Below are 17,186 nucleotides of genomic sequence, written 5' to 3'. Positions count from 1 at the left end.
CCCGAACCCGAACCCCATTGAAGTCAATGGGGAACCGAACTTTTCGGCACTAAAAAGGCTGTAAAACAGCCCAGGAAAGAGCTAGAGGGCTGCAAAAGGCAGCAACATGTAGGTAAATCCCCTGCAAACAAATGTGGATAGGGAAATGAATTAAAATAAAAATTAAATAAATAAAAATTAACCAAAATCAATTGGAGAGAGGTCCCATAGCAGAGAATCTGGCTTCCCGTCACCCACCACTGGAACAGTCCATTCTCAGATATTTAGGCCCCGGCACCCAGGCAGAGGAGAGAGGTCCCATAACAGAGAATCTGTCTTCATGTCAGCAGAGAATTAGTCTGCATGTCATAGCAGAGAATGAGGCTTCACGTCAGCCACCACTGCAACAGTCCATTGGCATATATTTAGGCCCAGCACCCAGGCAGAGGAGGGAGGTCCCGTAACAGAGAATCTGTCTTCATGTCAGCAGAGAATTAGTCTGCATGTCATAGCAGAGAATGAGGCTTCACGTCAGCCACCACTGCAACAGTCCATTGGCATATATTTAGGCCCAGCACACACACAGGCAGAGGAGAGAGGTCCCGTAACAGAGAATCTGGCTTCATGTCAGCAGAGAATCAGTCTGCATGTCATAGCAGAGAATGAGGCTTCACGTCAGCCACCACTGCAACAGTCCATTGGCATATATTTAGGCCTAGCACACAGGCAGAGGAGAGAGGTCCCGTAACAGAGGATCTGGCTTCATGTCAGCAGAGAATCAGTCTGCATGTCATAGCAGAGAATCAGGCTTCACGTCAGCCACCACTGCAACAGTCCATTGTCATAAATTTAGGCCCAGCACCCAGGCAGAGGAGAGAGGTCCCGTAACAGACAATCTGGCTTCATGTCAGCAGAGAATTAGTCTGCATGTCATAGCAGAGAATGAGGCTTCACGTCAGCCACCACTGCAACAGTCCATTGGCATATATTTAGGCCTAGCACACAGGCAGAGGAGAGAGGTCCCGTAACAGACAATCTGGCTTCATGTCAGCAGAGAATCAGTCTGCATGTCATAGCAGAGAATGAGGCTTCACGTCACCCACCACTGCAACAGTCCATTGGCATATATTTAGGCCTAGCACACAGGCAGAGCAGAGAGGTCCCGTAACAGACAATCTGGCTTCATGTCAGCAGAGAATCAGTCTGCATGTCATAGCAGAGAATGAGGCTTCACGTCAGCCACCACTGCAACAGTCCATTGGCATATATTTAGGCCTAGCACACAGGCAGAGGAGAGAGGTCCCGTAACAGACAATCTGGCTTCATGTCAGCAGAGAATCAGTCTGCATGTCATAGCAGAGAATGAGGCTTCACGTCAGCCACCACTGCAACAGTCCATTGGCATATATTTAGGCCTAGCACACAGGCAGAGGAGAGAGGTCCCGTAACAGACAATCTGGCTTCATGTCAGCAGAGAATCAGTCTGCATGTCATAGCAGAGAATGAGGCTTCACGTCAGCCACCACTGCAACAGTCCATTGGCATATATTTAGGCCTAGCACACAGGCAGAGGAGAGAGGTCCCGTAACAGACGAATCTGGCTTCATGTCAGCAGAGAATCAGTCTGCATGTCATAGCAGAGAATGAGGCTTCACGTCACCCACCACTGCAACAGTCCATTGGCATATATTTAGGCCTAGCACACAGGCAGAGCAGAGAGGTCCCGTAACAGACGAATCTGGCTTCATGTCAGCAGAGAATCAGTCTGCATGTCATAGCAGAGAATGAGGCTTCACGTCAGCCACCACTGCAACAGTCCATTGGCATATATTTAGGCCTAGCACACAGGCAGAGGAGAGAGGTCCCGTAACAGACAATCTGGCTTCATGTCAGCAGAGAATCAGTCTGCATGTCATAGCAGAGAATCAGGCTTCATGTCAGCCACCACTGCAACAGTCCATTGGCATATATTTAGGCCTAGCACACAGGCAGAGCAGAGAGGTCCCGTAACAGACAATCTGGCTTCATGTCAGCAGAGAATCAGTCTGCATGTCATAGCAGAGAATCAGGCTTCATGTCAGCCACCACTGCAACAGTCCATTGGCATATATTTAGGCCTAGCACACAGGCAGAGGAGAGGTTCATTCAACTTTGGGTAGCCTCGCAATATAATGGTAAAATGAAAATAAAAATAGGATTGAATGAGGAAGTGCCCTGGAGTCCAATAATATATGGTTATGGGGAGGTAGTTAATGTCTAATCTGGACAAGGGACGGACAGGTCCTGTGGGATCCATGCCTGGTTCATTTTTATGAACGTCAGCTTGTCCACATTGGCTGTAGACAGGCGGCTGCGTTTGTCTGTAATGACGCCCCCTGCCGTGCTGAATACACGTTCAGACAAAACGCTGGCTGCCGGGCAGGCCAGCACCTCCAAGGCATAAAAGGCTAGCTCTGGCCACGTGGACAATTTAGAGACCCAGAAGTTGAATGGGGCCGAACCATCAGTCAGTACGTGGAGGGGTGTGCACACGTACTGTTCCACCATGTTAGTGAAATGTTGCCTCCTGCTAACACGTTGCGTATCAGGTGGTGGTGCAGTTAGCTGTGGCGTGTTGACAAAAGTTTTCCACATCTCTGCCATGCTAACCCTGCCCTCAGAGGAGCTGGCCGTGACACAGCTGCCTTGGCGACCTCTTGCTCCTCCTCTGCCTTGGCCTTGGGCTTCCACTTGTTCCCCTGTGACATTTGGGAATGCTCTCAGTAGCGCGTCTACCAACGTGCGCTTGTACTCGCGCATCTTCCTATCACGCTCCAGTGCAGGAAGTAAGGTGGGCACATTGTCTTTGTAGCGTGGATCCAGCAGGGTGGCAACCCAGTAGTCCGCACAGGTTAAAATGTGGGCAACTCTGCTGTCGTTGCGCAGGCACTGCAGCATGTAGTCGCTCATGTGTGCCAGGCTGCCCAGGGGTAAGGACAAGCTGTCCTCTGTGGGAGGCGTATCGTCATCGTCCTGCCTTTCCCCCCAGCCACGCACCAGTGATGGACCCGAGCTGCGTTGGGTGCCACCCCGCTGTGACCATGCTTCATCCTCATCCTCCTCCACCTCCTCCTCATCCTCGTCCTCCTCGTCCTCCAGTAGTGGGCCCTGGCTGGCCACATTTGTACCTGGCCTCTGCTGTTGCCAAAAACCTCCCTCTGAGTCACTTCGAAGAGACTGGCCTGAAAGTGCTAAAAATGACCCCTCTTCCTCCTCCTCCTCCTCCTCCTCCTGGGCCACCTCCTCTTCCATCATCGCCCTAAGTGTTTTCTCAAGGAGACATAGAAGTGGTATTGTAACGCTGATAACGGTGTCATCGCCACTGGCCATGTTGGTGGAGTACTCGAAACAGCGCAACAGGGCACACAGGTCTCGCATGGAGGCCCAGTCATTGGTGGTGAAGTGGTGCTGTTCTGTAGTGCGACTGACCCGTGCGTGCTGCAGCTGAAACTCCACTATGGCCTGCTGCTGCTCGCACAGTCTGTCCAGCATGTGCAAGGTGGAGTTCCACCTGGTGGGCACGTCGCATATGAGGCGGTGAGCGGGAAGGCCGAAGTTACGCTGTAGCGCAGACAGGCGAGCAGCAGCAGGATGTGAACGCCGGAAGCGCGAACAGACGGCCCGCACTTTATGCAGCAGCTCTGACATGTCGGGGTAGTTGTGAATGAACTTCTGCACCACCAAATTCAGCACATGCGCCAAGCAAGGGATGTGCGTCAAATTGGCTAGTCCCAGAGCTGCAACGAGATTTCGCCCATTATCACACACCACCAGGCCGGGCTTGAGGCTCACCGGCAGCAACCACTCGTCGGTCTGTTGTTCTATACCCCGCCACAACTCCTGTGCGGTGTGGGGCCTGTCCCCCAAACATATGAGTTTCAGAATGGCCTGCTGACGTTTACCCCGGGCTGTGCTGAAGTTGGTGGTGAAGGTGTGTGGCTGACTGGATGAGCAGGTGGAAGAAGAGGAGGAGGAAGCCGAGAAGGAGGAGGTGGCAACAGGAGGCAAAGAATGTTGCCCTGCGATCCTTGGCGGCGGAAGGACGTGCGCCAAACAGCTCTCCGCCTGGGGCCCAGCTGCCACTACATTTACCCAGTGTGCAGTTAGGGAGATATAGCGTCCCTGGCCGTGCTTACTGGTCCACGTATCTGTGGTTAGGTGGACCTTGCTACAGATGGCGTTGCGCAGTGCACACTTGATTTTATCGGATACTTGGTTGTGCAGGGAAGGCACGGCTCTCTTGGAGAAGTAGTGCCGGCTGGGAACAACATACTGTGGGACAGCAAGCGACATGAGCTGTTTGAAGCTGTCTGTGTCCACCAGCCTAAATGACAGCATTTCATAGGCCAGTAGTTTAGAAATGCTGGCATTCAGGGCCAGGGATCGAGGGTGGCTAGGTGGGAATTTACGCTTTCTATCAAATGTTTGTGAGATGGAGAGCTGAACGCTGGCGTGTGACATGGTTGAGACGCTTGGTGACGGAGGTGGTGGTGGTGGTGTTGGTGGTACATCCCCTGTTTGCTGGGCGGCAGGTGCCAACGTTCCTCCAGAGGCGGAGGAAGAGGCCGAGGCGGCAGGCAGGCAGCAGCAGAATAGGCCGAGGCGGCAGCAGCAGAAGAGGTAGCAGGGGGAGCCTGAGTGACTTCCTTGGTTTTAAGGTGTTTACTCCACTGCAGTTCATGCTTTGCATGCAGGTGCCTGGTCATGCAGGTTGTGCTCAGGTTCAGAACGTTAATGCCTCGCTTCAGGCTCTGATGGCACAGCGTGCAAACCACTCGGGTCTTGTCGTCAGCACATTGTTTGAAGAAGTGCCATGCCAGGGAACTCCTTGAAGCTGCCTTTGGGGTGCTCGGTCCCAGATGGCGGCGGTCAGTAGCAGGCGGAGTCTCTTGGCGGCGGGTGTTCTGCTTTTGCCCACTGCTCCCTCTTTTGCTACGCTGTTGGCTCGGTCTCACCACTGCCTCTTCCTCCGAACTGTGAAAGTCAGTGGCACGACCTTCATTCCATGTGGGGTCTAGGACCTCATCGTCCCCTGCATCGTCTTCCACCCAGTCTTGATCCCTGACCTCCTGTTCAGTCTGCACACTGCAGAAAGACGCAGCAGTTGGCACCTGTGTTTCGTCATCATCAGAGACATGCTGAGGTGGTATTCCCATGTCCTCATCATCAGGAAACATAAGTGGTTGTGCGTCAGTGCATTCTATGTCTTTCACCGCTGGGGAAGGGCTAGGTGGATGCCCTTGGGAAACCCTGCCAGCGGAGTCTTCAAACAGCATAAGAGACTGCTGCATAACTTGAGGCTGAGACAGTTTCCCTGGTATGCATGGGGGTGATGTGACAGACTGATGGGGTTGGTTTTCAGGCGCCATCTGTGCGCTTTCTGCAGAAGACTGGGTGGGAGATAATGTGAACGTGCTGGATCCACTGTCGGCCACCCAATTGACTAATGCCTGTACCTGCTCAGGCCTTACCATCCTTAGAACGGCATTGGGCCCCACCATATATCGCTGTAAATTCTGGCGGCTACTGGGACCTGAGGTAGTTGGTACACTAGGACGTGTGGCTGTGGCAGAACGGCCACGTCCTCTCCCAGCACCAGAGGGTCCACTAACACCACCACGACCATGTCCACGTCCGCGTCCCTTACTAGATGTTTTTCTCATTGTTATGGTTCACCACAACAACAAATATATTATTTGGCCCAATGTATTGTATTCAAATTCAGCGGGATATAAATTTGAGGCCTAGTATTTAGGCGCTGGGTGACCGGTATGGATTTAGTGACAGAATTAGACTTGGAAATACACAGTAGCGGGTGTGTGTGAAGTTATTCTGAATGACCCTATGTGCACCTTGAATATTATATACCCTTTTAGGGATAGATTTCAAATAGCTCTGATATAGCAGAAACCACTAAATTATGAAATTGCTAAATTGGGAATTGTATTTCAACCCAGAACAAGAAATGTGCTTGAACGGACACTAAATAACTCGCCCAGCTACAGCACTAAGGACAGATTTATCTGGATATGAATTTGAGGCCTAGTATTTAGGCGCTGGGTGACAGGTATGGGTTTAGTGACAGAATTAGACTTGGAAATGCACAGAAGCGGGTGTGTGTGAAGTTATTCTGAATGACCCAATGTGCACCTTGAATATTATATACCCTTTTAGGGATAGATTTCAAATAGCTCTGATATAGCAGAAACCACTAAATTTTTAAATTGCTAAATTGGGAATTGTATTTCAACCCAGAACAAAAAATGTGCTTTGACGGACACTAAATAACTTTCCCAGCCACAACAGGACAGCGGTAACGAGAGATTTAGCGGGATATAAATTTGAGGCCTAGTATTTAGGCGCTGGGTGACCGGTATGGGTTTAGTGACAGAATTAGACTGGGATATGGCCAAAAAATAACCACACTATTGCTGGTTAAATGCACTTGGTGATGGGCGCAGCTTGCCCCTGATGTAGTATATGGCCAAAAAATGAACAGACTATTGCTGGTTAAATGCACTTGGTGTCACAGCTTGACCAACCACACTACTGAGGGTTAAATGCACTTGGTGACGGGCGCAGCTTGCCCCTGATGTAGTATATGGCCAAAAAATGAACAGACTATTGCTGGTTAAATGCACTTGGTGTGATAGCTTGACCAACCACACTACTGAGGGTTAAATGCACTTGGTGTTGGGCGCAGCTTGCCCCTGATGTAGTATATGGCCAAAAAACAACCACACCATTGAGGGTTAAATGCACTTGGTCGCAGCTTGTGCTGGCGCACCACAAGACACAAAATGGCCGCCGATCACCCCAGAAAAATGTGACTGACAAACGGTCTGGGCAGCCTAAAAACAGTGAGCAATTGAGGATCAGCAGCTCAATGATCCACAGCTGCAGATCGATCAGTTAATCAAGTCCTTTGGAGGAGTTAATCTGCCTAATCTCGCCCTACTGTCGCAGCCGCAACCTCTCCCTACGCTAATCAGAGCAGAGTGACGGGCGGCGCTATGTGACTCCAGCTTAAATAGAGGCTGGGTCACATGGTGCTCTGGCCAATCACAGCCATGCCAATAGTAGGCATGGCTGTGATGGCCTCTTGGGGCAAGTAGTATGACGCTTGTTGATTGGCTGCTTTGCAGCCTTTCAAAAAGCGCCAAGAAAGCGTCACAAAAGCGCGAAGAAAGCGACGAACACCGAACCCGAACCCGGACTTTTACGAAAATGTCCGGGTTCGGGTCCGTGTCACGGACACCCCAAAATTCGGTACGAACCCGAACTATACAGTTCGAGTTCGCTCATCCCTACTCAAAATAAATATAAACGTTTGTTTTGCCAAAAACAGAGTGAAGACTTTTTACAACAGCGAATACACCCAGATCTCAACAGTGCTTACTATGATGGACTGCCAGGAGGACCAGCAAGAGGGATGGAGAGGAGTCTCCACATGAAAGACAACAAGAAGAAGAAGAAGATGTCTGGAGCACGAACGGCTCAAAGAGAAACTGCACAAGAGGAAGAGACTGCAGAGAGCAGCCTCCATTTACTAAGCTATCTGCGTCTACAATCTCTCTAAAAAGTGGTGCAAATCAGAAGCATTTTGTTGCAACTCGGATCCTACATTGTAATTCTGAGAGAAAGTGAAGCTCCTTGGAGATGGATGGATGAAGTGGTTGTGACCAAAGATACACTGTTTTGCACCAAAACGTGCTACAATGCATAAAGCTCTCTGTTAGGCCTCTTGCACACGACCGTATGGCTTTTTCAGTATTTTGCGGTCCGCAATAAATACAGATGACGTCCGTGTGCATTCCGTACTTTGTGGAACGGAACAGCTGGCCCCTAACAGAACAGGACTATCCTTGTCCGTAATGCGGACAATAATAGGACAGATGAAGGAGTAAAGGTGTACTTTGAAACGCGTACTAAGTCACTCGCAAATATCTCTGCTCTTTAGGACACAGACAATTAGATTTTTAAACAAAATAAGAGCTTCACAATATTTTTTCCCATCTCTCCCGGGAGCCACGAGATTCCGAATCTACAGCTGGAGGTACTGTAGTGATATCAGCAGCCGGCGAAACTTCTCTAATACCACCGAGATTTGGACTCAACATTTGGCATTTTAAGATAGAAACTACTCACAAGAGAGATACAAGTGTGGAGGTAAGACGCTAAGTGCCGAAGACCACGTGGGACGCCACAGCAGACACTGGTTTTTTCACTTACCCGCAACAAACCGCGAGTAACTTGCAACAACTCTATATGCCGGTATATGCATGAATGCACATGGCTAATATATATTGACGATTACCAAAGACTTGGAAAGAGTCATTTATTGGTCCAAACCAACAAAGGACATATATTCCATACTGCGACATTCTGCTATACTGCGTAACTCACTGCGGTAACGCAACTACATGCTGCAGTAGAAGACATCAAGGATATTTATACAACTCAGCATAATATGTTAATAAATAATGTTTAAAAACAAGATTAGATACATTTGAATATATTGTATGAAACAACATAAGGCCTCATGCACACCACCGTGCTGCTTTTTGTGGTCCGCAAACCGCAGATCCGCAAAAAACAGAAGGCGCACGTGTGCCTTCCGCAATTTGCGGAACAGAACGAGTGGCCCATTAGAAATGTAGAAATGCAAAATGGACAAGAATAGAACATGCTATATTTTTTTTGCGGGGCCACGGAACGGTGCAACGGATGCGGACAGCACACAGAGTGCTGTCCGCATCTTTTGCGTCCCCATTGAAGTGAATGGGTCCGCACCCGAGCCGCATGTCTACGATGGGCCGCCCGTTCCGTTCCGCAAATTGAGGAAGGAACGCGGGCGGCTTCCGTTTTTTGCGGACCGCAAAAAACGGCACAGTCGTGTGCATGAGGCCTAATTAAGAGTCCTAAGCAGGAGTAGTTTTCCATTCATTAGTGGAAGTCATTAGTGGATGTTACTTTTTTTCAATATCTTAGATCACTGATGTTCTATATTTTCAATTTATATATTTTTACTCTTTGTATTTTTAATAAACTTTGATCTTTTATTCATAAGGCTTCCTAGTGGCCCCGACTGTTGGAGGGCCAATCTACATTTTTGACTTAATTCTTTGATCAGGATGTATCAAAAGATTAGAGCACCTTACTATAGTAGAAAGGGGTGAGCCGTCCTTTAATTTTTCTTTAATAATAGGACATGGTCTATCTTTGAACAGAACGGAAAAATGGAAATTAGGAAACAGAAGTCATATGAAGTACCTTCTACTTTTTTTGCGGATCCATTGAAAAGAATGGTTCCGTAAATGGAACACAAAAAACGGAACACAAATGGAAAAAAAAAAAACTTTGTGTGCAAGAGGCCTTAAAGTGTGAAAACTAATAGTTCTATGGAGTAACACAAAGGTGTCTGCATCAAATGTATCATCAGCCGGGGCCCCTGTGATAGATCTGGTGCAGGTCTAGACCCCGGTATAAGGAGGTAATATATCATCAGCCGGGGCCCCTGTGATAGATCTGGTGCAGGACTAGACCCCGGTATAAGGAGGTAATGTACCATCAGCCGGGGCCCCTGTGATAGATCTGGTGCAGGGCTAGACCGCGGTATAAGGAGGTAATGTACCATCAGCCGGGGCCCCTGTGATAGATCTGGTGCAGGGCTAGACCCTGGAATAAGGGGGTAATGTATCATCAGCCGGGGCCCCTGTGATAGATCTGGTGCAGGGCTAGACCCTGGAATAAGGAGGTAATGTATCATCAGCCGGGGCCCCTGTGATAGATCTGGTGCAGGACTAGACCCCGGTATAAGGAGGTAATGTATCATCAGCCGGGGCCCCTGTGATAGATCTGGTGCAGGGCTAGACCCTGGAATAAGGGGGTAATGTATCATCAGCCGGGGCCCCTGTGATAGATCTGGTGCAGGACTAGACCCCGGTATAAGGAGGTAATGTATCATCAGCCGGGGCCCCTGTGATAGATCTGGTGCAGGTCTAGACCCCGGTATAAGGAGGTAATGTATCATCAGCCGGGGCCCCTGTGATAGATCTGATGCAGGACTAGACCCCGGTATAAGGAGGTAATGTACCATCAGCCGGGGCCCCTGTGATAGATCTGGTGCAGGACTAGACCCCAGTATAAGGAGGTAATGTACCATCAGCCGGGGCCCCTGTGATAGATCTGGTGCAGGACTAGACCCCGGTATAAGGAGGTAATGTACCATCAGCCGGGGCCCCTGTGATAGATCTGGTGCAGGACTAGACCCCGGTATAAGGAGGTAATGTATCATCAGCCGGGACCCCTGTGATAGATCTGGTGCAGGTCTAGACCCCGGTATAAGGAGGTAATGTATCATCAGCCGGGCCCCTGTGATAGATCTGGTGCAGGACTAGACCCCGGTATAAGGAGGCAATGTATCATCAGCCGGGGCCCCTGTGATAGATGCGGTGCAGGTCTAGACCCCGGTATAAGGAGGTAATGTATCATCAGCCGGGGCCCCTGTGATAGATCTGGTGCAGGGCTAGACCCCGGTATAAGGAGGTAATGTATGATCAGCCGGGCCCCTGTGATAGATCTGGTGCAGGACTAGACCCCGGTATAAGGAGGTAATGTATCATCAGCCGGGGCCCCTGTGATGGATCTGGTGCAGGGCTAGACCCCGGTATAAGGAGGTAATGTATCATCAGCCGGGGCCCCTGTGATAGATCTGGTGCAGGACTAGACCCCGGAATAAGGAGGTAATGTATCATCAGTCGGGGGCCCCTGTGATAGATCTGGTGCAGGTCTAGACCCCAGTATAAGGAGGTAATGTATCATCAGCCGGGGCCCCTGTGATAGATCTGGTGCAGGACTAGACCCCGGTATAAGGAGGTAATGTATCATCAGCCGGGGCCCCTGTGATAGATCTGGTGCAGGTCTAGACCCCGGTATAAGGAGGTAATGTATCATCAGCCGGGGCCCCTGTGATAGATCTGGTGCAGGACTAGACCCCAGTATAAGGAGGTAATGTATCATCTGCCGGGGCCCCTGTGATAGATCTGGTGCAGGACTAGACCCCGGTATAAGGAGGTAATGTACCATCAGCCGGGGCCCCTGTGATAGATCTGGTGCAGGACTAGACCCCGGTATAAGGAGGTAATGTACCATCAGCCGGGGCCCCTGTGATAGATCTGGTGCAGGTCTAGACCCCGGTATAAGGAGGTAATGTATCATCAGCCGGGGCCCCTGTGATAGATCTGGTGCAGGTCTAGACCCCGGTATAAGGTGGTAATGTATCATCAGCCGGGGCCCCTGTGATAGATCTGGTGCAGGTCTAGACCTCGGTATAAGGAGGTAATGTATCATCAGCCGGGGCCCCTGTGATAGATCTGGTGTAGGTCTAGACCCCGGTATAAGGAGGTAATGTATCATCAGCCGGGGCCCCTGTGATAGATCTGGTGCAGGACTAGACCCCGGTATAAGGAGGTAATGTATCATCAGCCGGGGCCCCTGTGATAGATCTGGTGCAGGTCTAGACCTCGGTATAAGGAGGTAATGTATCATCAGCCGGGGCCCCTGTGATAGATCTGGTGCAGGACTAGACCCCGGTATAAGGAGGTAATGTATCATCAGCCGGGGCCCCTGTGATAGATCTGGTGCAGGACTAGACCCCGGTATAAGGAGGTAATGTATCATCAGCCGGGGCCCCTGTGATAGATCTGGTGCAGGACTAGACCCCGGTATAAGGAGGTAATGTATCATCAGCCGGGGCCCCTGTGATAGATCTGGTGCAGGGCTAGACCCCGGTATAAGGAGGTAATGTATCATCAGCCGGGGCCCCTGTGGTAGATCTGGTGCAGGACTAGACCTCGGTATAAGGAGGTAATGTATCATTAGCCGGGGCCCCTGTGATAGATCTGGTGCAGGTCTAGACCCCGGTATAAGGAGGTAATGTATCATCAGCCGGGGCCCCTGTGATAGATCTGGTGCAGGACTAGACCCCAGTATAAGGAGGTAATGTATCATCAGCCGGGGCCCCTGTGGTAGATCTGGTGCAGGACTAGACCTCGGTATAAGGAGGTAATGTATCATTAGCCGGGGCCCCTGTGATAGATCTGGTGCAGGACTAGACCTCGGTATAAGGAGGTAATGTATCATTAGCCGGGGCCCCTGTGATAGATCTGGTGCAGGTCTAGACCCCGGTATAAGCAGGCAATGTATCATCAGCCGGGGCCCCTGTGAGAGATCTGGTGTAGGTCTAGACTGCTGATCTAGATTCACGCCATCTTGAAAATTAGTAAATCCCAGTCAATGACTGCGCAGGAGGAAGAGACTGCGCAGGAGGAAGAGACTGGGCAGGAGGAAGAGACTGCACAGGAGGAAGAGACTGCGCAGGAGGAAGAGACTGCGCAGGAGGAAGAGACTGCGCAGGAGGAAGAGACTGGGCAGGAGGAAGAGACTGCACAGGAGGAAGAGACTGCGCAGGAGGAAGAGACTGCGCAGGAGGAAGAGACTGCGCAGGAGGAATAGACTGCGCAGGAGGAAGAGACTGCACAGGAGGAAGAGACTGCCCGCGGTGACCGGATTTGCTCTTACAATGATTCTTCTACCAGCGAGTCCTCCTCTGGAAGCAGCAGATCACTGATGTCCCTGCTTTGTGAGAAGTCCTCCTCTGCTGCCTCCTGTAAATCCATCCTCTGAATCCAGATCACTATCAGGCGCATCCAGTATCCCGCCTACAAAACATGAGACCGGCTGCCATAAATCTCCTGCACTCACTTGTTATTCAAAGCTGCCACCCCGACCGTACTCCTGGGTGTGGACATACTGGCCACGTAATTCCACTGCCGAGCCTGCGGGTCCCAGCGCTCCACTGTGTTCAGGTAGCTCCATCCATCATGGCCGCCTACGGCATACATGGGACCTTCCAGCACGGCCACCCCTGAAAAGACAAGTAAGTGTTACCAGAACCAAAACACAGCGTCAGCGCGTTGTATGATACACAAAGCGCGCCCCAGCGTCCGCCCCGCCGGCAGCCTCTTATATCGACACTGATGGATTTACATCCTGTGAAGACATCTGAGATATTAATTGTATATTTCCCAAAATAGCAGCTCAGGAAAACCGCACGCTCTGCGCTGACTGACGGAGGCGAGCGCGGCACAGAGGTCACAGGGACCTTCTGCTGAGCTGGAGATCAGATGGATACAAAGTAACTGCCAAAACATTAGCACTTCCTGCAAAGAAAAACAATGTAACCAACGAGCGAGTCAGTGAGGTCTCCAAAACCGGAAGGTAGCCCTGAGAAGGCATCATACATGGTAGGCTCAGGCTACTTTCACACTAGCGGCACGGACCTCCTGCCGCTAGTGACCGTGTGCCTCCAGACTGCCGCTCTGTCCCCATTGACTATAAGCGGAGCTCCGGCGAGGGACGGCAGCGCGCGGCAAGAGGCTGCCGGAATAAAACTACGACATGTCCGACATTTACTCCGGCAGCCTCGTGCCGTGTGCTGCCGTGCCTCGCCGGAACTCCGCCCCCATCTTGGATCCGTTTTGCTCCGCACCACATCGCGGACAGAAAAACGCTGCTTGCAGGATTATTGTGTCCGCGATGGGGACGCAACCAAAAAGAACGGAATTCATTCTGGAGCGTTCAGTTTCATTCACCTCAGTTTTGTCCCCATTGACAATGAATAGGGGCAAACCGGAATCATATTCTTCCGCGATTGAGATCCTATAATGTATCTCAATAGCGGAAAGGGAAAGCGCGAGTGCGAAAGAAGCCTTAGATACACAGCTCAGCAGACAGTATAACACATGGCAGGCTTAGATACACAGCTCAGCAGGCAGTATCACACAGGATAGGATTAGATACACAGATCAGCAGACAGTATCACACAGGATAGGATTAGATACACAGTTAAGCAGACGGTATCACACAGGATAGGATTAGATACACAGCTCAGCAGACAGTATCACACAGGATAGGATTAGATACACAGCTCAGCAGACTGTATCACACAGGATAGGATTAGATACACAGCTCAGCAGACGGTATCACACAGGATAGGATTAGATACACAGCTCAGCAGACAGTATCACACAGGATAGGATTAGATACACAGCTCAGCAGACAGTATCACACAGAGGATTAGATCCACAGCTCAGCAGACGGTATCACACAGGATAGGATTAGATACACAGCTCAGCAGACAGTATCACACAGGATAGGATTAGATACACAGCTCAGCAGACAGTATCACACAGGATAGGATTAGATACACAGCTCAGCAGACAGTATCACACAGGATAGGATTAGATACACAGCTCAGCAGACAGTATCACACAGGATAGGATTAGATACACAGCTCAGCAGACAGTATCACACAGGATAGGATTAGATACACAGCTCAGCAGACAGTATCACACAGGATAGGATTAGATACACAGCTCAGCAGACAGTATCACACAGGATAGGATTAGATACACAGCTCAGCAGACAGTATCACACAGGATAGGATTAGATACACAGCTCAGCAGACAGTATCACACAGGCTAGGATTAGATACACAGCTCAGCAGACAGTATCACACAGGATAGGATTAGATACACAGCTCAGCAGACAGTATCAACAGGATAGGATTAGATACACAGCTCAGCAGGCAGTATAACACATGGCAGGCTTAGATACACAGCTCAGCAGACAGTATCACACAGGATAGGATTAGATACACAGCTCAGCAGACAGTATCACACAGGATAGGATTAGATACACAGCTCAGCAGACAGTATCACACAGGATAGGATAGATACACAGCTCAGCAGACCTGTATCACACAGGATAGGATTAGATACACAGCTCAGCAGACAGTATCACACAGGATAGGATTAGATACACAGCTCAGCAGACAGTATCACACAGGATAGGATTAGATACACAGCTCAGCAGACAGTATCACACAGGATAGGATTAGATACACAGCTCAGCAGACAGTATCACACAGGATAGGATTAGATACACAGCTCAGCAGGCAGTATCACACAGGATAGGATTAGATACACAGCTCAGCAGACAGTATCACACAGGATAGGATTAGATACACAGCTCAGCAGACAGTATCACACAGGATAGGATTAGATACACAGCTCAGCAGGCAGTATCACACAGGATAGGATTAGATACACAGCTCAGCAGACAGTATCACACAGGATAGGATTAGATACACAGCTCAGCAGCAGTATCACACAGGATAGGATTAGATACACAGCTCAGCAGACAGTATCACACAGGATAGGATTAGATACACAGCTCAGCAGACAGTATCACACAGGATAGGATAGATACACAGCTCAGCAGACAGTATCACACAGGATAGGATTAGATACACAGCTCAGCAGACAGTATCACACAGGATAGGATTAGATACACAGCCTCAGCAGACAGTATCACACAGGATAGGATTAGATACACAGCTCAGCAGACAGTATCACACAGGATAGGATTAGATACACAGCTCAGCAGACAGTATCACACAGGATAGGATTAGATACACAGCTCAGCAGACAGTATCACACAGGATAGGATTAGATACACAGCTCAGCAGACAGTATCACACAGGATAGGATTAGATACACAGCTCAGCAGACAGTATCACACAGGATAGGATTAGATACACAGCTCAGCAGGCAGTATCACACAGGATAGGATTAGATACACAGCTCAGCAGACAGTATCACCACAGGATGGATTAGATACACAGCTCAGCAGACAGTATCACACAGGATAGGATTAGATACACAAGCTCAGCAGACAGTATCACACAGGATAGGATTAGATACACAGCTCAGCAGACAGTATCACACAGGAATAGGATTAGATACACAGCTCAGCAGGCAGTATCACACAGGATAGGATTAGATACACAGCTCAGCAGACTAGTCTCACACAGGATTAGGATTAGATACACAGCTCAGCAGACAGTAATCACACAGGATAGGATTAGATACACAGCTCAGCAGGCAGTATCACACAGGATAGGATTAGATACACAGCTCAGCAGACAGTATCACACAGGATAGGATTAGATACACAGTCTAGCAAGTATCAACAGGATAGGATTCAGTACACAGCTCAGCAGCAGTATCACACAGGATAGGATTAGATACACAGCTCAGCAGACAGTATCACACAGGATAGGATTAGATACACAGCTCAGCAGACAGTATCACACAGGATAGGATTAGATACACAGCTCAGCAGACAGTATCACACAGGAGAGGATTAGATACACAGCTCAGCAGACAGTATCACACAGGATAGGATTAGATACACAGCTCAGCAGCTCAGCAGACTGTATCACACAGGATAGGATTAGATACACAGCTCAGCAGACAGTATCACACAGGATAGGATTAGATACACAGCTCAGCAGACAGTATCACACAGGATAAGGATTAGATACACAGCCTCAGCAGACAGTATCACACAGGATAGGATTAGATACACAGCTCAGGAGACAGTATCACACAGGATAGGATTAGATACACAGCTTCAGCAGACAGTATCACACCAGGACTAGGATTAGATACACAGCTCGCAGGACAGTATCACACCAGGATAGGATTAGATACACAGCTCAGCAGACAGTATCACACAGGATCGGATTAGATACACAGCTCAGCAGACAGTATCACACAGGATAGGATTAGATACACAGCTCAGCAGGCAGTATCACACAGGATAGGATTAGATACACAGCTCAGCAGACAGTATCACACAGGATAGGATAGCTACCCTCATGCAGAGTATCCACAGGATTACACTCAGCAGACAGTATCACACAGGATAGGATTAGATACACAGCTCAGCAGACAGTATCACACAGGATAGGATTAGATACACAGCTCAGCAGACAGTATCACACAGGATAGGATTAGATACACAGCTCAGCAGACAGTATCACACAGGATAGGATTAGATACACAGCTCAGCAGACAGTATCACACAGGATAGGATTAGATACACAGCTCAGCAGACAGTATCACACAGGATAGGATTAGATACACAGCTCAGCAGACAGTATCACACAGGATAGGATTAGATACACAGCTCAGCAGACAGTATCACACAGGATAGGATTAGATACACAGCTCAGCAGACAGTATCACACAGGATAGGAT

General features: G+C 49.5%; 1 protein-coding gene across 1 annotated transcript in view; it reads right to left on the bottom strand.

Annotated features, from left to right (window-relative positions):
• LOC122919777 (kelch-like protein 4) overlaps positions 1-17,186 on the bottom strand; it is an 83,848-nt gene that overhangs the window by 23,428 nt on the left and 43,234 nt on the right. The window contains 1 exon segment of the mRNA XM_044268961.1: positions 12,784-12,946. Within this exon segment, the coding sequence (XP_044124896.1) occupies positions 12,784-12,946 (163 nt within the window).

This window comes from Bufo gargarizans, chromosome 9 (genome assembly GCF_014858855.1).
Source record: "Bufo gargarizans isolate SCDJY-AF-19 chromosome 9, ASM1485885v1, whole genome shotgun sequence".
NCBI classification, from domain to species: Eukaryota; Metazoa; Chordata; class Amphibia; order Anura; family Bufonidae; genus Bufo; species Bufo gargarizans.
Note: the sequence above shows the minus strand (reverse complement) of the source record. Positions and strands in the feature narration are given on the sequence as shown.